This window comes from Phoenix dactylifera, chromosome 6 (genome assembly GCF_009389715.1).
Source record: "Phoenix dactylifera cultivar Barhee BC4 chromosome 6, palm_55x_up_171113_PBpolish2nd_filt_p, whole genome shotgun sequence".
Classification (NCBI taxonomy): Eukaryota; Viridiplantae; Streptophyta; class Magnoliopsida; order Arecales; family Arecaceae; genus Phoenix; species Phoenix dactylifera.
In genome coordinates, this window is record NC_052397.1 from 11892568 (window position 1) to 11915382 (window position 22815).

Genomic DNA, 22815 nt, shown 5'->3' on the forward strand with positions numbered 1-22815 from the left:
GTAAAGCCAAACTTTAAAAGTACAATCTTGCAGGATCTACATGCATATAGTCCCATAGATATAGTATTTTTCCTTCTCTTATGTCAAGCCAGCAAAATATTTGGTAGTTGCATCCAAGTAACTTGAGATTGATTACCACCTTCATCATGATTTGAGACATTAAAAGTATTTGAAGAAAAATTATTCCGGTATAGCTTGTTATTTCCAAGCCCATCAATCAAAAATAATTCCACCAAACTTGTATCTATTTTTTTTCTTAAATACGATATCTTTTACTTCTCTCAAAAATTTTTCTAGCTAATCCCATCTCTCTCTCCCCTCCCGCGCCCACTTCTTTCACGCGTGTGCATAACATGTGAGAAAATACTAGTTATTACATATATTAAATGTACATAAAACTAATACTAGATGCTAGTAAATATGTAAACATCAATTTTAGAAGGATATACATACAAAATTCGATATTTAGAAAGATATCTATGTAAAAAATTTTATTATATTTAGATCTAATAACCAAAGTTTTCAAAAATTTCTATATGCATACCAACATTAGAACACTAGATCTGATCTTTTTCTTATGAAATCAATAATCAAATAAAAATTCTCGCATAACTCAAAAACTGCAGCTCAGAAATTCATTCAATTGGCGTGGTGCACTCTAATTGCTCCCTTCAAACTGGCATCGTGAAATGTGCCATTGAACGAAGCAAAATGATTGGTGCAAGGCACTCTAATGTTTTTTTAACTGAGTGGCAATCCACTTCTTTAAAGCATGGTTCACACAAGCCGGTTCGGGTGAACCGGGGAGAAGGTGAGAGAGGAAGGAGGCTCCTGGTCAGAGCGAGGTCTATAAAATCCGCGGCTCTCTTGATGATTTGAGTGCGGTCTCCTGGGAAGTCCTCCGCTTTATTCGATTTCTTCGTTCTTATTCGTCCCTCTTTTTAGCTTAACGGTGTTCGGAACTGGGAGAAGGGTAAAAAGAAAAAGCATATTCTTTGCCATCTCGAGTCCATTTTTCCTGAAGGCCAGCCTCCTGACCTGAAGCCGGAGAAAAGCCTTCCCCCCCCCCCCCCCCGCCCCTTTTTTAGGCCATTTTGTGACAAAAAATCTTTGAGTTTACCCTCAGGAGATTCCTGAATCCCGAGATCTCAGTTAGATCCAGGTGTTCAGTTTATTTTCGATGTTTTGTTGCGATTTTTCGGGATTCTGCCAACGGGTTTTGATTGTTCTCCAGATTTCTTGGTGTTTTTGGCATGTGCCGTTGTTGCTATTGCAGAAAAAATATGTTTTTTCCTCCCTTTTTCTCAATTCTTTTCTTCTCTCTGTATTTATTCTAAAGCTCTGTTTGAAGAAGATTCAAGCTGGATTTCTGTTCAAAGTTGGATGCTTTGTTCTAATGATTAGAGCAGATTAAGATCTTTTCGTTTTCTAAAACGAAAAATTTTGTGGCATTGGATCTTGATTATCTTCATTTTGGCAATGACTTCATATTGATTTCTTACAAATAAAGAGTCTTCGAGAATAGACATGAAGATGTTTGGTTTCTTTTTGGTATGGGTTGTTTCTCTTTCTGGTAGTATGCATGTTTTTTCTCACACTTGGGACTATAGATCTGGCTTTTTCCGTGTATCCTCTGTCTCTTTTACGTGCAAAAATTATGCAACTTCTTTGCTTCAGTATATGTATGTTTGAGGATATTGTCTATTTTATATTCATTGTATCTGTTTATGCTTGTGAGCTCTATTAAGGGATTGCACTTGCTTTTGTTTTAATTGGTTTTAGCTATGTTTTCCTTTTTGGCAGGGTAGAAGATTGATTTGAAGAAAAGGGACATCCTTTCATGGTGATTTGATTTTTATTATTTGCGGTTGTGCTGCTTTCTCTGTTATGATGGCTTTGTGCTTTAAGACCTATGTCCTTGTTATGATCTGAATATTTGTCAAATAACCCTCTGGGCTTTGGCTTCTAGATATGTGGATCAAGGAAAGTTGATCTGTTTGAGATTTTTTATCAGGGGGAAGAAGCACCCGAATACCTTCTAGATGGACTTGATAAATTTTCACCTCTTCGGTGTGATTTAGAATCCCAAGGCTATCAGACAGCTACGACCGTAGGCGACAAGATAGTGAGTGAATGTGATGGATTAACTCTCATTCTTCATTAGCTTAATGTATATGGAGTAGTTTAAATCTTGCAAAAAATAATTGTTTGTATTTACATGCTCAGTATGTTATTGGAGGATCTGATGATGGAACCAAGTTGTCGATGAATGTCAAAGTTTTTGATAAGTTAACAGGAATATGGTGAGATTTCCTTGTCGTTCATTGTTCTCAGCTTGTATTTGGAGTTGGAATACCAATTTTGCTTGAATTGATAGGTCGATTCCTACCGTATTGGGTACGAAACCTGTGCCATCTAAAGGTCACTCAGCCGTTCTTTTTAATAATGATCGGATATTGATTCTTACGAGGGACTCTCCACTGGATGACTGCACCTGGTTTCTTGAGGTTTGAATTCTTCAGACTGTTTTCTCATATGTAGGAATGTAAAACCTCTATTACATTTGTGATGCTTATGAGATTTTGTCGGATGGAGCCTTTCATTCAATTTTTATAATGCATCACATTGTTTGTCGTTTCTTCTAGAGGAAACACAGAATTTTAACAAGCACAGGATCCTTTTTTGTTCAGAATTTTGTCTTCATTGGTGTGTGGACATGTAGTCTGTACTGGTAATTTCATGAGCGACCACTCCAAGGGACCAAATACAGAACATGATGCTGATTAATAATCTGAATCATTCTTCAGAACTCTGACTGCTTGAGTGCTAGTATACATGATGAAAAATGGGTTCTTAAGGGATTGAATTCCACATTCACAAACAATATTATCAAAATGGCATGTGGGGCATATCTTATACATTTGGTGTGGGTCAAATCAATTCAGAGTTCATTTGTATCCAACACTATCACCAGTTAATAGGTTTATGAATGCTGATATCTTTGTATTAGTGACAAGGATTTGAAGTTTTGTGCCAGAAGCTTTGTCACATGACAATCTCCGATGTCTTTAATCTACATATAATATATAATACAGTTGCTTTTTTTTCTTTCTACATATTCAACCTTCTTTGCTTATGAATTTCTTTTCTATTTGTATAATCTGGTAGGTGAGCACCCCTTTTGTTAAAGAGAAGAATAAGATACTTGGCACAGAGGTGGTTGCCTGGAGCAAGGGGGTCAGAGGTGATGGCCCAATGCCAATTGTCATCAGTGGCCCTTCTGGAGTTGGTAAAGGTACCCTAATATCCAAACTTATGAAGGAATTTCCATCAACTTTCGGGTTTTCTGTAAGTCACACGACACGAGCTCCAAGAGAGAAGGAAGTAGATGGAGTTCATTACCACTTCACAGAAAGAAGTAAAATGGAGAAAGAAATAATGGATGGGAAATTCCTTGAATCTGCATTAGTTCATGGAAACCTTTACGGAACAAGTATTGAAGCAGTTGAAGCAGTTACAGATGCTGGGAAGGTATTATCAGATCCATTTACTCTAATTGTGAATGCATATGTGCAAAAGACTACTACATTTGCTGCTTCTCCTTCTTCTCCTCCTTTGCTTATTCTCCTTGCAAGTTGGATGTACTTCTCATTTGATTTTGGGCCTTTTTATCCTTGTGAATTGGATGTACTTCTCATTTGATCTGGGGGCCTTTTCAATTACAGAGATGCATTCTTGACATTGATGTTCAAGGTGCTCGATCTGTGAGGTCTAGTTCTCTGGAAGCAATATTCATCTTTATCTGCCCCCCATCATTTGAAGACCTTGAGAAGCGCCTTCGTGACCGGTATGTTAAAAACTCTAAAAATCTTTGAGATTATGATTTTGTTCTTTGTAACTACCAAAATCTTCTAATTGTTACTCCAAGGAATCAGGCTATCTAATGCTCTCATCTCGTTAACATTAGAGGAACTGAGACTGAGGAACAGGTACAAAAGAGACTGAGAAATGCGAAGGCAGAGCTTGATCAAGGAAAATCTCCTGGTCTTTTTGATCATATCTTAGTGAATGATGTTCTTGAAACATGCTATAAGAATCTTAAGGTGCACTTTACCCCTTCAAGTATATGTAGCTACTTTTCACTTATTTGCAACCTGGATTTCTCTTGTTTTTAACGTTTAGCCAACCTCCAACTATTTGTCTCATCGAATTACATTTTCATGTAGAAAATACTTGGTTTGGATGAGACTGCTGATGCTTTGTATCAACAATGTATGTTCAATCTGGTGCAATTTTTCGTTGTATTTTGCTCTTTTGAAATTACAATTACTAATATATTTTGTATCACACAGCTATGAAGAATCACAAGATCCCTTTATGTTACTCCATATCTAAAACAGATCAAAAATTTCTGATACATGGTGGAAGTAATGAGCTGGGAGCGGCAACCCCTACCTCGTAAGCTATTCGATTCTGAGCTTTTAGTATTGAATTCCTGTTGAAGGAGTCTGACTCCTTTCCTCTGTATTTTGAATTGGATAGGTTCATGCTCGATGCATCCTTGCTTAAAGGAGGTGCTCCTGGCCGGACGAGAGGACTGAAAATATATGCTATTGACCCATTAACTGATAGTCTAAATTGGATTGAACAACTTTAGCAACCAAAAGAAATGAAAAACCTAATCAAGATATATGCATCGGTACTGGCTATCTCAATTTTAGATCAACTTGGCCTAAAGTTATAAAAGTTTACACTCAGACGTAGAGCAATGTGGTTGTCGAGTTCAAATTGCATATTAAATAGGTACTGCGTGATTTGTACTATTGTTACAGCAAAAAGTTTTCTGGAGACATTATTTTATGTTCTTACTTTGTAGGTGAGAACTAAATTTATTATTCTCTTCACTGGGACATAGGAGACAATAAAATGCATGTCTTAATCTATGCTATCTCCAGGGGTCTGTTCTTGATGCATTAAAATTTCTTTTAGTACTTTATAACCACTTGGTGCTTTGTTCTTAGTGATGCTATCTTGATCTTGGCAATTGAATTGTTTCAGTTGGTGGTAAATCTTTTAAGCCATTAATTTGCATCACATGTTCTTGTTTTATATATTATTTTGTTCAATGTATCAACGGCCAACTTTGAAGAATTTAGGGAGCCACCAGTTCAAAGCATGATATGTTTATATTATATATATATATAATTATAATTATAAGGGGTGAAGAATGTCTGAAACTTCAGTAAAATGTCATAGATAATACAATGAAACGAGTTTGGTAAGATTTATAATATGGTAATACCCAAAGAATTACTATTTAACAATTTTATTGTCAATGAGAAATGTTATTTGGCCTTAAAAAGAAAGAAGAAATTGAACAGTGCCTAGCATTTTAGGCCATGGGTTATATCATTTGCAAAGTTGTAAAGGTTACCATGTCAGCATCCAAGGTGATATACGATGAAACTGAGATGCCTATATGGATGTTGATATGGAAACACAATTTGATCAGCCCCATTTGAAACAACAGTAGCAGCTAATTAATCGGCATAATGAATGAAGACATACAAGACTTTCAAGTGAAGCAGAGATTTAAGTTGTGTAGCTGTAAAATTAATAATAATTGTATGTTACTAAATCCAGTGATCAGGTTCCTAGTGAAAGTGCTATCTTTCACATGGTATCTCAAATCCAGTTATATGATTGGGCCTATCTCCATTATCCTTGTAGGCAATGAGGCTTAATTTTCCCTGTTACACTTCAGCTGGAATTTTTTTCATTGGCTACTGTTGGTACTTGAATAGCTCCACAGATAGCTATCAGACCAAAGCCCTCATCAAAATCTTTTGCCCTAATTTTTTTTTTTCTAATTAGATGCATCAACTAAACAACATTAAGATATCAAACAAACCTAATCTTTGACCCTGCATTCTTTTTCCACAAAGTCTGCCCTAGGACCGATCCAAGCCCAACGCTGGACTATTTCCCTCTCTCTAGCTTTGGATTAGCTGCCAGTGTTTTCTCCTAAATAAGTGGATTGGGACTGCCGGCCAACAGGGACACGAATTTTCGTTGGTTCTGTATGTCATCAAACTTAGATGTCTGCATCAGCCTTTCACATGCATAGTTTGCAGAAACCTACCACCATTTTCGGATAAAGGAAACCTACCGTCGATTGCCAAGTAAATCCTGCTCCAAAAATGTGGGACAGGGTTTTGCAGAGGGATTAGAAAAAGGATTACATACCAACAATGGTTATGTTGTGAGAGAAAAAAGAACTAATACTTAAGAGATGCACCATCCAAAATCTTTTTGAACCCAGAACATCTAGTTGAGCAAGGAGGTACGACCACTGGTTTAAGCTCTAGTTAATGCCAATGATATGTTATTGGAGGAAGGAGAAAGAACCTCAAAATAAGTTCTAAGATACAAAAGATAATAAAGCCCAAAGTTGAGGAACACTAATCAGGCAACAGGGCTCCATCTTCTCGGACTTCTCACGCCATCCATGCCTTCACTGAGTGCACCCTCTTGCACCCTTTATCCCAGCCATAAGTTTTGAATGTAACCTTGCTTAACTTCACCGCTCGCTGGGTGCTGAATTAGTAGGCCAGCACCTCAGAATACACGAGCTGAACTTAACTTGCAGCAGATGAACCCTCAACAAACAACCATCAAAGAATACATAGCTGAACTTCATGTCAACTTGCAGCAGCTGAACCCTCAATGGACACCCATCAACCACCAAACGCCAGCAAATTGCCCATGAGAGCATACGCACGAGATATCCAAAATCACCGGAGACTACATCTCATAACAGACGAGTGAATATAGAAATGTTTGCATGAACAGTTGAACGTACCATTGATTCGGATTGCTGTAATCTTCAAACCAATAAGGTAAAAAAGGGGGCATGTTCTTGTTTGTTACAGTTACTAATAGATTACTTCATTCTACCATCCCTTTTCATAGTACAAGTATTTAACAGATATGAGAAGACGCTAAAACAAAGAGAAGAATAAGACCAGCTGCTGCTCTCTCTCTCTTTGCGTGCTTCCTCCCACAACACGAAAAGAAAATAAAGAAAGAAAAGCAAATGGAAAAGCCAAGAATGAATTGCCTTTGAACATCAGACCTACCAATGACATCCCTCTTGAATTGGCTCCATGCCTCCAGCTTGCCCTCTTGCCTTCACCTAAATCAAGCAGTGGAACAAGTAGAGGAGACCCTCTCAAAAGTACCGCCAACATAATCTGGGAGTGAATTAAACTAGAAAGTGACTTATCTATATCAGAATTGACTAGGAAACGCTGGAAACACTAGCCATGCTCACAAGGGGTAATCACTGGATGGCGACAGCCCTGTTCGGAGGCCGATTCACAAGGATGCCACCACGCTGCTGTCCCGAGCAATCCCCTTCCTCCACCCTCTCACCTGATTTGGAGTGAAAAGATAACTGGAAGCCAGACTGCTGTTGGTAGCCATCATTACCATTAGCATACGCCTGTGCTTCACAAATACCTTGCACTACTGGCCTTTTTATTTCATTCGTGTTGCTTCCTGGACAGCCGGAGGGCAGAACTTGGGAAGCGGAGGAGCTAGCTGACTGCGTTGGAAGTGATGCACCTGCATTCCCCCCATTCTCAGGGTTAGCAATAGAGGCACTAGCTTCAGCTTTCTTCGTGTTGAGAAAACGACCTCCACAACCCCTTGCCCTCCTCATTGCATGCAGGTGACGAGATTCATGAAGATATGGCTGCAGAATGAAAGATACATCCATGTATTGCGTCATTGGATTTTCAGACACAGATCACTTTCATACTCACTAGCAGGATGGTACTGGTGTAGTCATAATTATCAATAACCATAAACACTGAATAAAGTAAACCAGTCACTCTTAAGTTGAATCCCTTATCAAAAACTCAGGTGGCTTTTCATCTAAATAGCAAAAAATCAATAGGAGCATGAATGACATGCAGAACATTTTATATGTTTTCTGGATCAAAGATGTTGGGCAATGAAATGAATTAAGCAAAGAGTTAGCCCAGCAGCGTAGAGGATGCTGGATAGATAATGCACAGATCAGAAAGAATAGATATACAGATGCCTATGGACGACACTGGCTCCAAGACAAGTAGAAGCAGAAAATGGTGAGATGGTTAACAGACAAACAGCATTAAGCTTAGGTAGGGTTCAAACAAGGAAAACAGGCCAAAAAGTAGATGATATGAAAAGCTTGGATGTACGAAAACAAGACTGACCCAAAAACTTCTTATTTCACAGGCTCAGGTTTGAAACAGAAATTATCGTTGAATATTAAGGCTTCTTTATATTTATAGCAATGTCAGCAGAACCATCCCGAACCAGCAGTTCGGAGAGTACCGAGCTGTACCAGTAACGGACTAGGACGATTCCGGCAGCCGAAACGAAAAGCATCCGATGGAGGGGTAGGAGAAGGAAAGAGACGAAAAGAGAGCGAGTGGGGGAGGGAGGAAGAGGGAGGGGAAGGAAGAGCTAAGGCTGGCGGAGGGCCGGCAAGCGTGCAAAGGGGGAGAAGGAGAAAGAAAGAGAGGAAAAGAGAGAGCGCGCGGGGGAGGGAGGGAAAGGAAGGAAGAGCGGAGGCCAGCGAGCATGTGGAGGGCCGTAGAGAAGGGGCGCCACCTCTGGTTCCCTATTTCGTTCGAAATAGAGACTCCAAAGGAGGCCCTTTTTTAAATTTGACAATTTTTAAGTGAAGTCAGCAAATCACAAATTTAAAAAAGGGTCCCCTCCGGGGGCTCCTATTTCGAACGAAATAGGGGACCGAAGGTAGAGCCCCTCCTCCGTGACCCTCCGCGTGCTTGCCAGCCTCTGCTGCTCCTCTGCCGGCCTCTTTCTCTCTCCCTCCCTCTCTCTCCCTCCTCTCTCTCTCTCTCTTTTTCTCTCTCCCGTTCTCTCTCTCCCCCGTCTCCTCTACTGTATCAGCACGGGCCTAGCACGGAACGTTATAGGGGCATACCAACCTGTGCCGCTAGGCCCCGGTTCTGGCATGCAAACTTTAATTTATAGTGTTTAGACCTCAGATGCCTTCAATGTTTGCAGTGAAAAATGCTGAATAGGAGTTTAACTGTTGATAACAGAAATAAGGAAATAGAAGTAGTTCTAAGAAAAAGTCAAGATATAGGAATATGCAAGTATATATTTATCACACATCTACGACATCATTGTCATAGAAAGCATACGCTTCAATCCTATATAATAATTGAAAAGAAAATTTTTTTTTGAGGTTAGAAACTAAATTGCTCAAAAAATATCAACCTTCAATTCTAAAGTTTGTGGATTATACACATCATATGCTCTGAGGACAACAACATAGACATCTCAAGTATCCGACAAGGATGACACATAGATCACAAGTATCAGATCCGACAATCTTTGGTAAATGTATCAATTCACAATAATTTTTATTTGCTACTCTTTTAGGATGAGTTACTTCTACAATATAGACATATGGGCAGGACAGCGGAAAACAATAAACCAATACCAGAGAAAAAGAAATGGTCTTGTATCTAACGCTACCAGGATCTTGCTACATTATGTTCACATTGCCTAAAGGATCTAATTCAGAAGGTATAAATGCATATCAAAAAACATGTAGATGTGCATTGAGAAACACAATCATCCTTGAATTGAATCTATCATGGTGACCATTTTGGATTTTCTGTTTTGGAGAATGGAAGGAAATAGGAAATGTAGAACACGGAGTTTTCCTCGGTCAGGGAAAAAACATCTCAAAGCATCTTTCTAGCTTGAACATTTGTGTATCTTGGAACAGCATCAGGCAGATAAACAACTGATGTACTTTTTTCCTTTTCTTTCTGATTTGCCTCTGTCTAATCTCTCCTCTCGCTCTTCTCTGTAATTCTCCCTTACCTCTGAATAAATTGCAGGTGACCTAGCATCTTTTTCTTTCAGAAAAAGAACATCTGTGTGTGTGTGTGTGTGTGTGTGTTTTTGCATGTGCATAAAATAAATCAATAACAGAAATAGCAACTGGAATCATACTGAAATTTAGTTATTGAAGTTTTAAAATAGTTATAATTCAACTTGCTCAAGAATCCTCAAGCAGGTCCTGAAAACCAAAAAGTTGTTATGTTCAAACTTCAAACTAGAAGTTAATGTCCAGAGATTCAAGTTAAACTCGCAAAATATAAAGGCACAAGTATTTAACATGGTTGACATAAATATCATATCTAAATTAACATGAACAACAGATCAGGACAATTATATAGGTGTTAGGTGTCAGACAAGTACTAGCAACATTTATTTATTTTTTTAAGAATAATGCAATAATTCCTAATATAACATAAAAAGATAGCAAAGTCAAAAGAAGCAGAGGAACGAATGTTAGTGTGCCTATGATAATTCACTATGAGAAAGAATCATGGAATTTATTGGCATTTAATGTATCTAAGGTTGTAAATAAAGGACAACATAAGGAACAACACAGACAATATACTATCTGAAGTGGCATACAGGATTTCATGTATTATTGATACATATAAAAAAACTCCAATAATTCCTAATATATCATAAAAAGATAGCAAAATCAAAAGATAAAGAGGAACAAATGTTAGTTTGCATATAATGCCAGATATGAGAAAGAACCACGGAATTTATTGAAATTTAATGCATCTAAGGTTCTAAACAAAGGACAGCATAAGGAACAAAAAGACAATATACCATCTGAAGTGGCATACAGGATTACATGTATTATTGATTTCTAATGTATCATAAAAAGATAGCAAAATAAATTCAACTGACGATATCCATAAGACTCGAGCATCTGACACTAAAGCTAAGAAACCTTGACATGTTATGCATTTATGCTAGCTACAATAATTTAACATGCAATTGCTGAAAACTAACAACTCGCGAAGGAGATGCTCTTCAAAGCCAAGTATTCAGGAAATGCATATTAAATATTGAATTGAAGGAAAGAAAAGAAAAGCTGCACACGATGATATGATCATTATACTGGTAGTTTTACCAGATTTGATAGGTATATAATAAAACCATACATATCACTATACACATGTAAGAAGGCAAAGCAATGAAGTATGACTTTGTACAGGAGGTCCAAAGCAAGAGAAAGCAATGAAGACATTGATAGGAGATGCTTGCCTATCTCAAGAAGATGAATCAAATTTCCAACTAGATGACTTTTAACATTATAATACAAAGCAGAAGTGAAGAAAAGCACTAATTGTAACAACAAGTTATCAAATCAAAGAAACTACAAAATGGTGGCAGTGATATCCTAGCCTCAGTTACTTGAAAAGGAGAGCTGAGGGTTTGAGGAAGCAGAGCTCTTAGAAAAGTAAAGAAGCACTGTAGATGTGGGTGATGGAAATAAGGAATCATTAAGAAAAATAGTATGTCTAATAGTGAAATCCAATCAAACACTCCATAAAGGATGGTGTTTAAGTGGAAAAGGAACAGGGAGGCAAAATGCCTGAATGGTGGTTCCAAATAGCAAGTAATTATCATAGAAAAATAAAGGGCCATAGAACAAACGGGTTATCACAATATAAGGCTTAGTAAGACACGTCACACCCCATTCCAATAGCACGAGCTAAGCACATGACACAGCCGCACATCCATATGGTTTAATCCCATAGGACATGCAAGGCCTGCCTTTAGACACACACACGTCATGTGATGATCCATGCGGGCATGTGTTTAGTTCCACATCAGCTATGCACTAGGTAGATCTTGGACAATTATACAAGACAACCGAATCCAAATAATACTTTTCCAGTAGCCTTTTAGAGTGAGGTTCTGAATTGTTACAAATGGCATTAGAGCGGACCCGACATATGGCCCATGTGGACTAGGGAACACTTCAACACGAGCTTATATGGATTGACTGGGCTGATCAGAATGTTTGTGATTGGATTTGAATTGATTTAGACCCTTAATTTACCAAGAACACCGGAGTTTAAATGAGGAGAGTATATGAAGATCCATGCGAGCATGTGTTTAATTCTATATCCGCTATGAATTAGATAGATTTTGGATACTTATATAGAGCCAAGAAATCTAAATAACACCTTTCAACTAGCCTTTTTGGATGAGGTTGTAGGTTGTTACAAATGTAAAAAATAGAAAGAGATATAGACTTAGTAAGTTACCTATACCTCTAGTTGAATCAAGCATAATATGCAAGAAATATGAATTTTTAGAATTTGAAATTGTAAATACAGTAGTTGAACAAATATAGAATACAAAGTGTGGTGTGTACACATTTATCAACATCATTTCTTTCAAGATATGCTATGCATCAGATCAATAAGTTTTTTTCTTTCCAAATCAACATCAATATACCATCAACTCTTTCTTATCCTTTACGACTACAACCACAATCAACTCCGTAACAAGGCCCAAAAGAGTCTAGTCCTTGAATACAGAATATGCTATCAGCATGTGCTAGTTCCCTCAAAAAAATTTCTTAAGGAAAAAAGGCTGGAGCCCTTGTTTCGTTTCAAAACAAGGGCTCCATGCTTGTTCTTGTACGCTAGAGGTGATAGGGGCTCAAAAGCCCCCCCCCTTTTCTCCCTCTCTTGACCTCTCTCTCTCCCTCCTCTTCCTCACCCTCCCTCCATTTTCTTTTCCCCCCTCCTTCCTCACCGGCTTTGCTGTGTTAATACAAACCCGGAACGGAATGGCACGATACTGTACTGCCAAGCAAGTAGTACAGGATTTGGTCCCGGCACAGCAAACCTTGTCCTGATGTACAATTGAACATTTAGACGTGTAAGATGACTATAGTGAACGGCACTATGAACTATTCCGGCCTAATTTTGACTAGGGAGGATAGAGAAAATAACAAGCAAAACCAATAAGAATATGCTCATATAATGACTGGAAAAGGTCAAAGTAATTGAATAGTGAGAAATGAAATTAGAACATTTCTCCAGTGATTGCATTATATAAATCTATATGAGCTTCGAAACCCTAAAACAAGATGAACAAGAGTCAGGGTGTACAAGTTATACGAACCATTATTATAAAACAGAATATTGAAAGTTAAACAAATAAATACAAGGCATAAGGGGGAAAAAAATCAAAAATAGCTATTTAGTATGATATGATATTCTTTTCATTTTCCTTTTGTTATATGACCCATATAATAGAAATAGGAGCAAAGAATGGTGTTTTCTACATAACAGTCTGCCAAAATGTTCTTTGATCTTTTTTACCACATATGGTTCTAAGTGTTGTGTCCTCAGTAAAATTGTTGGCTGTCTTGTTTCTAAGAAATCTGGTAGAAGTTATAGCCCTTTCTTAGCATTTCCATTTACACTAGGGACACAGTAGAGGAGTAAAGACGTGATGAAACTGACGTTTATTTGAGCGATTTATAACAATTAAACCCCTTGTCTTTTAAAATAATTATGCAGTTTAATAATAATTTCAGTACTTTCTCAAAGTTTTTTAAATTCCCAGTCCTTAGCAGCTGTACACACTTATTCTCTAATATGCACAGTTACAAATAATTGTATACACACAGATAAAAGTGTGTGCAGGGATACTAAAACTGCATATAGGGAGAGTGTAACTATGTATAAGAACTAGTATAAACGTGTACAATATAAGTCTAAGTGTTTGCAAATCTTGTATAAGTGTGCGCAGGACTAAAAGTTAAATGATAATGGTCAAGGGACCTTATTTTAAAGTAGGGTCAAATAAAAGACTGTGCACTATGCTCCCCATTTTTTTTAATGTAGTTTTTCATAATTCAACACAACAAAATAAGGTAACTTTGAGATCATGCTAAACAGAACCAGTTCCCAATCTAATTCCCAGAGACTTGAAGCTTACCAATGTCTAGAACTAGATATGTAATTGAATGTATGCCTTTTTTATTTCATCATATCAAGTCAAGACATCCTTACCAAAAGATATGATATGATTTCTAAATGTATATTACCATGTAAAGAGTCTTTTATTTAATGCTTTGGAAAACTCTCACTTGCAAACATGTATTAATATTTGAACCAAGGTTTGCAGTATCGGTCAATACTATACCTTACTGGTACCGAACCTGGATGCAGTCTTCTACTATACCGACACTCGTATGCCTCGTCGTCTCGTACCGTATTGTGTACCGATACTGTAATAGGATCGTAATGGTACGGGGTCCGGTACGAAGACATTGAACCTTGATTTGAACTTAACCACATCATCATTGGAAGCAACTTTGCTCCCACTTTGTGACATCAGATTAGGGGCTAAACAACCTTGAGCTCAAGCAAGCAACTGTTATCACTGGGCCAAGTTCAATCCTTCGACCCGCCATAAACAGGTTCGGGTTTGGTCTAAATAGGTCCGAGTCATAAACAGGTTGACCCGTTTAACCTATCTATTAATTGGGTCGGATATAGATTTTAAATGTCTGACCCGTTTAACCTGTTTAACCCGTTTAATATATAGGTCGGATTGTTTCAGACAAGGCGGCCCAAGCCTTGGCCCAAAGGAAAGCAATAACTACCTATCTCCACAGCCCACAGGTTGCTTAGCCCACAGTCCAGCGTGATTTAATGAGATGGGACGGGCCACGGGGTCAGGGACGGAGTCAGGCCATCAGGGAAGTGGGAACCATCTCTCCATCACGTTTCCGTCCCTCATCTCTTCCTCCGTCGCGTCAAACCCTCCAGACCTCCAATCTTCCATGGATGATGGACCCGGCTCTCTCTCTCTCTCGTCGTCGAAACCTCCTGGCCTCCCACCTCTCCGGCTCTTCCTCTCTTGTCGAAAGAAATCCCGAGTCCCGATCAGGAAGGCAAGCGGCTCGGTAAGGCGGTGGAGCGTTCGATCGGGACGGCGAGGGAGCGTTGGATCCGAGCGGTGGAGCGGCAGAAGCGGCGACGCTTGACGGAGGCAGCGACGCTCAGCGGTGGCGGCTCGGTGCGGCATTGCAACGGCAGCACAGCGGCGGTCGCGGGCCTCGCGGTAGATCTCGAATTCGATCGGTGAAGCTCCGGCGGCGACGCGGCAAGACGAAGGCTGCGGGCTGTGCGGGGTGGTGGCTCGGGCGCAGCCGTGGCGAGGGAGGCCGATCAGAGAAGATGAGCAGTGATTTTTTTTCTCCTTTACCCTCCCGCCTCTCTCTCTCTCGGTCTCTCCTCTCTCGGTCTCGATCTCTCTCCTCTCTCTCGATCTCTCTCTCCTCTCTCTCTCTCTCGGTCTCGATCTCTCCTCCTCCTCCTCTCTCTCTCTCTCTCTCTCTCCTCTCTCTCTCTCAGTCTCGATCTCTCCTCTCTCTCTCTCTCGATCTCTCCTCTCTCGGTCTCGGTCTCTCCTCCTCTCTCGGTCTCCCTCTCTCTTCTCTTTCCCTCCCATCCAACCGGTCCCCACCCTTTCCTTTCCTTAAACGGGTCTTAAACGAGTCGGGTCAGGTGACCTGTTTATTAAACAGGTCGGGTTCAGGTTATAAATCCTGACCTGTTTAATAAACAGGTCAGGTTCAGATTTATAATTTTTTGACCCGACTTGTATCTGACCCAACCTGTTTATGCCTGACCCGACCCGATTGCCATCCCTAGTTGAGATTGAGCTTATATATAGCTCCCATATAACTGATGCCCCCATATAGCGAGCATGACATTGCATATATTTTGAGCTAAGATTAGCTGTTAGATTAAGGTCCAAAGGGCTCACACCTTTTCAAGTATAATAGTATTCACTAAACAAAAATGAAGGATAAGTTTTAATTAATAAAATATAAGAAAATATACATTGCATATGCATCAATTCATATTTTTGGGCTTAGATGAGCCACCATGAGCAAGCTAGGAAAGCCTCAAGCTCGACTTGCACATTTAGAGCGCTTATCAAACCAAATTCCAAGCCAAACATGAGTCACTCATGAATGTATAGCTAATATTGTTAATGATAAAACTGCTAATTTTGTAAAAATCCAATATATATCTCCAAAGTGCAAGAATCACAAGAAGGGGGAAAAGGAGGCGGTCCATATTCCTAAATCAAGTACTTTGAGGACATTCCATTTTAAAAAAAATAGGAATAGTCTACCTAAATCTCTCCATACACGTTATAACACATGATCCTCAAACTAATTTGCAGATAAGATAATATACAAGTCAGTCATAGCATATTTTTTGTTCAGATTACAAATATAATAAATTATCTGAGAAAATTTTAATTAATACATAAAGCTTTTGATGCCATAAAAAATCAAATTTGCATAAAATGCATCAAGGAACCTTGATGATATATGCACACAAGAAACTAAATAAAGTTATATATAAAATATGTCAGATGAGTTTATTTGCATCTACCTTTCTAACTTTTATAACTTTCTTCTCAAGTTCAGCCTTGGCACGTGATTGCCTTCGCCTCAGAATTCCATGATATTGCTTGGCATTTACATAAACAGGCTCCTCTGCCATTTCAAGAGGCAAAGGCATGCGAGTATAAGGCATCCCAAGTAACTGTGGATGCACCTGAAACAACTCCCATGAAGATCAGGTTAAGTTAGCCAATTTTCACATCATAAGCAGGAAATTTGCAAACAATTCATTGCCTTTTCTGCTCAATATAGTGATGCAGTTATCCTATAAGTTTATAAATAAAAAATGTATGATTACACCCCAACCAATACACATAAATTGTATGTCAAAAAAAGAAAAAAAAGGAAACAACAAGCATACTATAAAATTCCGATAGTCTTACAGGGACATGATGAAATTCAGAATATGGGACAGGGTTCCACTACAAGAGGAGAAGTAAACTTCTGATGCATATGAATGAGAATAATATATTCATCATATATAACAGAAAGTAGGCACCATTACCCTTGAAATATGCCCTTAATATATTCATGCAACTTACATACCAGTGCTTGAGTTCCATAAGGAGCCATGATGCGAGAAAAATAAGGATCAGAATATGAATATGTCGGACAAGCCTGTACATATGAGACAATATAAATATCAGCAGGTAAATAAAAAATATTATAAAAAATTGATGACAAAAGCATCACTGGGAATATAGCATAGAACCCTTATAAAATGATCAAATGATTCGAATTACACAGTGCAATTCAAATAATAAGGAAAATAAAAAAAAAGCAAGAAATCTCACAATTGATTGACCAAGCTCCAGCTGGGTATGTGGTGCAAGGTATTCAGGCATCATCGGAGGCATGGCAGATGAGACAGGCTGCAGATGCTGGTGTTCCTGTCCCAAGCTTCCATCTGACCATACAAACAAGACTTTTATGAGTAAAAATTTATCGTACCCAGTACTAATACCCACTTCATAATTACATAGAGTCCAAACAGACACTTCAGGATATGGAATAGTGATTGCTGATATTGCAACTGATACAGGTGTGATAAACATGCTCTTGAACCTAAAGAGTAAAAACTGCATGAAATCACAAAATAATATAACATGGATGCTACCAAGTACACTAGATGAATACTCCGCACTTATATCTGCTTGAAAGGTCATATAGTGAGCATAGTTTTACCATACAATGGAAAATTGGATTCATATCAACAATTAAATCGACAATCTATCACCAAATCACAGTAAACAATTGTATATGTACTTCATTCTAAGAAGCACCATGCGCTGTTCAATTGTTAGAACCTTATAACTATCCCAAAACATCTACTGACTTGTTTTTCCAGTGTACACTAAGATAGGAAAAATAGCAAGAGAATACAGCTTTTGTTTCCCCTGTCATAAACCGATTTAGTCATAATGGCTTATAATGATTCATGAGCCTGCATTTTGTTAGGCTCTTTAGCTTATTCATGAGCAAGACAAAAACATGGCTCCATATGGCCAAAATAACACCTTCCACCTTCTTCTAGACTCCCTTTAAGCCTAGCCTAGGGAAGTTGGAGGGTCAGTCCTTGGTTGGAGGAGCTTAAACTGCAATAAATAAGTTCTGGTCCTTCACCTGGCAGCTGGCCTTATAGGTTGCATCACAAGCCCTTCTCTTGCCTAAATCTCTCTTGTCTAAAAACTTGGCACTTCTAGAGGACCGACAATAAGTTGACACTAGGCAGCAAAATTTGTTCAGTCCTTCCATAGGTTCTTATCAACTAGACTTGTGCTCTATTGCCAACCACCTACTTGATGAGAATAGAATTGGATGATGGTGGTGGTGGTGACAATGGTTAGTCATGATCATTAAAACAAGGAACTACTATAGTTCTAGCAGAGAAGTGTATCACCCCATTTGTACTACTACCATCACCACCTTCAATTTCTGTTATTCTGCATAAAATAGTTTTAAGGATTTAGATGAGTGACCCCACAAACAAGCACATCTCAATCTTATGAGTGATCATGAAACCCAGAAGAGTAAGGACATGTCACTTTTTGGGCTATGAGCAATCATCTTGAGAAACAAAGACCAAATCAACATATAAGCGAACAGAGTAATGCAATAAGTTCATTACAATGAGAAAAAGATGCATAACATATGATCTAAGAAAGAATAACCTCTTTGTGTGCCAATGTTCTGCATCTCTTTACAAACATCACCAGTGCCATCTGCCCGATCGTGCGATTGTGCTTGGCCACCCTTGTTCCCGGCACCTCCCACAGGGAGGTTGACTGAGGCTGACTTAGAGGCACTATCTGGTAGCATAGCCGGTGACATAACACCGAATCCAGGACCACGCCACCATGGCTGAGCATTAATTGTGGATGGCAGAGTACCTTGCCCATTGGCATCTACTGTATTTGTACCATCAGCTCGTGATTCCATGCTTCTAAAACTTGATCTTCAAACTAAAACTTTCCTAGCCAAATATAAGCAAAGATAACGTGGATCAGCAAAAGATTTGCGTGCACGTAGTAAGAAATATTAAGCTCATGAAACAACTTCAGAAGGATCATTAAAAATAATCGTCAACTTAATTAATATGATATTAACTAGAGTTAATGATGCACGAGAATTCCCTAATTTTAAGACATGGAAGGAACTCAGTCATTCTCAAACTGAATAAAAATCACCGCCATAAGTCTAGCAAGATCCCTGATACTTTCAACGAAAACGCTAATTTTAACAAGTAATCGAGGAAGAAAAGAAGACACTAATTTTAACAAGTAATCGAGGAAAAAAAGCAAAACCTGGAAAAATTCGCTACTGAGGAAATATTTCAAAAATCAGAACAGCAAAAGCTCAGCTGAGGTACAATTACTGAATTCCCACATCCAAGCGACCAGCTTTTCAAAGATTCGACGAATAAATCCGGAATTACAGAGAAATTACACAATCAAAACCGAGAGAATCAGTAACTCATCAACTTATCACTTCTCAAACCCTAAAAACCTCGAGACGAAAGATTTAAACCCGAAATTCCTCACCTTAGCCGCCACACAAAATCCAAACGAAAGACAGAATCTTTCAAGTAAGACTCACTTTCTAAGATCAAAAACGCCAATTCGTCAATAGAAAAAACAAAATTCAGCGAAACCAAAACTTGGTTGATATGAAGGAAACAAGCTGCGAGCAAGCACCTCCCCGACCGAATCTTCCAAGCTCTTCAAGAATTCCAGAAGACCAACCGAGAAAAAAACCCTAACCCTAAAAGGACCCCTTTGAATAGGCCAAGCCACCAACAGTGATCAAAAGCGGAGCGAGCGATCGAGATAGGGATTGGGGAACAGCGACTTCGAACTCAACTGTTCCCGAATAAACCCTAGAAATTACGCCATCTCCGGCCACCTTCATCTCAAAGAATCCATTCCCTCTACGATCAAAATTCTAAAACTTTTCTGGAGGACCCAGAAAGAAAAAATCCACTTCGAAAAAGGGAGACAAAAGCGATCAGTTCTCACTTCTACGGAGGTCTCCCACTAAAGTCTGTAGAACTCGAAACACGAAATACAACCATTTTACCCTCCGTACTCTCCGGGCTGTCATTCTCCGAGGGATAACCGCATTTTTGCACCGTCGGATCGACATCGGACGGCTACGCAAGGTCCAATTATCATGGCCCAAGAATCTGACCAGTAGCGGAATGAGGGGTATTTTGGTCATTCAGCAGCTGGTTTGCGGTAGATTTCCGCAAACCGCCAACCGGAGTTAATGAGATTATTTTTAACTACACGAGGTAAATTTTTTTATATCGGACCTTACCCTTTCGGGTTAGAGGTCCATTTCCGGGAATTTGGTGGTAAATCTGCTGACCAAGACAGACCGGAACACTAGTACTTACTGCACTAAAAGACGAATTTATCCCTTATACCTTTTCTGAAATACACTTATTTTATAAACTAGAAGGGTAATTACGTCATTTTGGCCGAACAATGGTAACCCAAGGGACAGTTACGGCCCAACCACCCCACTTCGTGCTCTGGCCTTCGGGCCACGCGTCGACTGCGTAGTATTCCGGGTGGGGACCACGTGTACTAGCTTTCCAACACGTGGCGGACGACGCGGGCTCGATGGGGACCGTAACGGCGGAGAGACGGCGCCGTTAGCGCTGTCGCTGGGCGGGGTGGCAGCTAGAATGTAGGGGGACACGGGGACGGGGACCGCCACGTGGGTAGAACGGGCAGGGTCGGGACCCGGGCGGCCTCCAGAGGCAATAGTATATTGACACGTGTGCGAGCTGGGTCCTCGGGAAGAGGGGAGACCGCTCACGGCGGTGGGAACCCCGGGGCCGCTAGACGACAGTAGAGGCGACGTGCCGGTCTCTAATAAGTAACGCGTGTGGTTTGCTGGATTTGGTTTGATTTTGTCGTTTAGCGGGATCCGCGTGAGCCATGCATATTGACTTGGATGCGGATCGAGGGAGTTGACCGCGTAGATTTGGATGTGGACGGGGACTCGGAAGTAAGCTTGACTTGATCATTGATGGGCATTTGATTAATTGCAAGTTGATGAGGTTATGTAATCGTGTTGCGTTAAGGTCAGATTTGAGAAATTCAAAAGTGGGATTAAATGATATGAATGGAAGAGTCCAGCTTGATTCATAATTTAGTTATGGGGGTAGCCAAATCTAGGTTAAGCTATATAATTCAAAGTTTAGTTGGGAGCATAAGGGAATTGAACTAATGTTACTGGATATCTACTAATGTTGCCTAGAATGTTCAAAGAATAACTAAGTTCATGCTAATAGATTATTTATTTTTGGTAGAGCAAGCTACTTGACTTCTTCAAAATATTTTTTTCCCTGCATTTACAAAATTCTTGGAACTCATTAGTGCAAAACCAATAACTCAAGAAACTACCGCACAATGTTGGGTGTGATTGATCATGACCTAAAATATCTAGGTATCTAACTTTTTAAAATCAGAATTATGCTAGATCTTTCATTATCATATCAAATAGATGAAAGATAGAGGCTATTGTAAAAAGTTAATCAAATTTAGGAAGGAAGCATAACAACTGAGAATGCACATTTTCTGTTGCCATATAGCTAAAGTCCAGTGAGTTTGAATGCTTCACAACTACAATTCAGATAAAAAAAAATAATTGTGAAATCAAAGTCTTTTGTCATGTACTCAGTTGATGCATAAGAGACCTCGAAAATATTTATTTTTTAATGTTGAAAGAAAATTAAATTTATTTAACATTAATTAGAGTTTCCTCTATGAGGGAGCCTACTGCTATTTCTCTATATTTTTCTTTCTAAGAAAGATCTCTCTTTTCGGTTGATAGAAGTTGAGGCCAAATATAATTACCATGTTTGCCACCAAAATAACAAAATATTTCATATAACGCACCACTATGTTTTAGTTTTTTTTTTTATAATTAGAAGCATCCAACAATGTTCAAATTTTCCAAGATCAAGATCAAAATATCAAGGATCTGAATTTATATAATATTATGTTGCATTTTAGGATACTGCCAATATGTTTACAGTTTATTTTGAGAAAACTTGACGCATACACAATGGCCGAGAAAACCATTCCAAGTCCTTATATTGTTTATCTTACTGAAATTGTCAATCACATGGGATGTTGAGAAACCACTTGAGCTCTTGATTTTCTCTAGTAGTTAGTACAGCCAAGGCTTAAAGAACATCATCGAATTGATAGGCATAATTAAACCATTTGTTCTAACCATTACGGGAATGAATCGCATATGTTGGTTTAGAATTGCTCCGGAAATGGAATGTATAAGGGCCATTTGGTTGTTTTTCTTTGTAGTTCTAACATGTGATAGCCACCTTTGCTTCAACTTGAAAAATAATTAAGGTTCAGAAGGATTTTGATCAATTGCTTGTCCAACTTCATTTCCAAAGTCACCTGCATCAAAACTGAGAACATCTACCAACTTTATTTTCATTAATGTTGTTTCTTTGCATCAAGCCTTTCCAAATGAATTGAAATGAACAAAACCACCTTTTTATCCTCTTTTCTTTTTTCATTTTCAGAATTTTGTTCAATAAAAAACATTTGAGATGAACTATGTTCTAAGCCATGAAGATGACTGTGAGCTTCATGACTTTGAACAGACTGTGTCATGGTAAGAAGGGACTAAAATGCTTAAGCATCTGTTGTTACAAAGTTCTCGTGCCAATATATGCTTGAGACCTTGTAACAAAATAAAAATTAAAAGCTGAAAGAGCATCATATGTGACCACATATTTTAAGATATACTCATTTTTTATCTAAAAAGTCATTCTTTTTTAAAGCAATAACATTTGTTGTGTCGATTGAGATTCTCTTTTTTGGAAGAGCTTTGATTGAAGGCTTCTTCCAAGGCTATCCAAAAATCATCTACCCTAGCACCTAGCAAATTGGGCCCAATCCAATTGACCGGCCCAGTCACTT

General features: G+C 38.8%; 2 protein-coding genes across 8 annotated transcripts; one reads left to right on the top strand and one right to left on the bottom strand.

The window, feature by feature from the left end:
* Window positions 1-872: 872 nt before the first annotated feature.
* On the top strand, window positions 873-5002 carry LOC120103998 (guanylate kinase 1-like). Of its 3 annotated transcripts, none has more exons than XM_039127438.1 (11): window positions 873-1162; window positions 1804-1843; window positions 2015-2125; window positions 2227-2303; window positions 2378-2507; window positions 3169-3531; window positions 3726-3847; window positions 3968-4103; window positions 4227-4272; window positions 4353-4458; window positions 4543-5002. In XM_039127438.1, the coding sequence occupies exons 2-11, from the start codon at window positions 1841-1843 to the stop codon at window positions 4655-4657; spliced, it is 1209 nt and encodes a 402-aa protein (XP_038983366.1). In that variant the 5' UTR covers window positions 873-1162; window positions 1804-1840; the 3' UTR covers window positions 4658-5002. The 3 variants fall into 3 exon arrangements, with proteins under 3 accessions (XP_038983366.1, XP_038983368.1, XP_038983367.1); XM_039127440.1 differs by having other exon boundaries at window positions 874-973; XM_039127439.1 differs by lacking the exon at window positions 873-1162 and having other exon boundaries at window positions 1179-1843.
* A 1837-nt stretch (window positions 5003-6839) lies between these two features.
* Window positions 6840-19882, bottom strand: LOC103707866 (nuclear transcription factor Y subunit A-1). 5 transcript variants are annotated; one of them, XR_604198.4, is made up of 7 exons: window positions 19549-19881; window positions 18526-18827; window positions 17149-17261; window positions 16901-16972; window positions 16344-16508; window positions 7286-7756; window positions 6840-7207 (listed from the first exon to the last, which is right to left on the bottom strand). XR_604198.4 is itself a non-coding variant. In XM_026805154.2 (7 exons), exons 2-6 carry the CDS (start codon window positions 18791-18793, stop codon window positions 7343-7345), a joined length of 1032 nt encoding a protein of 343 aa, XP_026660955.1. In that variant the 5' UTR covers window positions 18794-18827; window positions 19549-19882; the 3' UTR covers window positions 6840-7195; window positions 7334-7342. The 5 variants fall into 5 exon arrangements, 4 of the variants coding, with proteins under 4 accessions (XP_026660955.1, XP_008790792.1, XP_008790783.1 ...); XM_026805154.2 differs by having other exon boundaries at window positions 6840-7195; window positions 7334-7756; window positions 19549-19882; XM_008792570.4 differs by having other exon boundaries at window positions 6840-7756; window positions 18526-18822; window positions 19549-19882.
* Between the last annotated feature and the right edge of the window lie 2933 nt (window positions 19883-22815).

What these genes read in the sequence shown, in the direction of transcription:
- LOC120103998 (XM_039127438.1), top strand. An exon ending in TGATGCTTTGTATCAACAAT is followed by an intron (nt 4,273 to 4,352) that starts GTATGTTCAATC and finishes TGTATCACACAG; the next exon opens with CTATGAAGAATCACAAGATC. An exon ending in GGAGCGGCAACCCCTACCTC is followed by an intron (nt 4,459 to 4,542) that starts GTAAGCTATTCG and finishes TGAATTGGATAG; the next exon opens with GTTCATGCTCGATGCATCCT.
- LOC103707866 (XM_008792570.4), bottom strand. Translation starts at nt 18,793, where the DNA reads ATGGAATCACGAGCTGATGGTACAAATACAGTAGATGCCAATGGGCAA. An exon ending in GAACATTGGCACACAAAGAG is followed by an intron (nt 17,262 to 18,525) that starts GTTATTCTTTCT and finishes TTGTATGGTCAG; the next exon opens with ATGGAAGCTTGGGACAGGAA. An exon ending in AAGTTATAAAAGTTAGAAAG is followed by an intron (nt 7,757 to 16,343) that starts GTAGATGCAAAT and finishes TTCATTCTGCAG; the next exon opens with CCATATCTTCATGAATCTCG.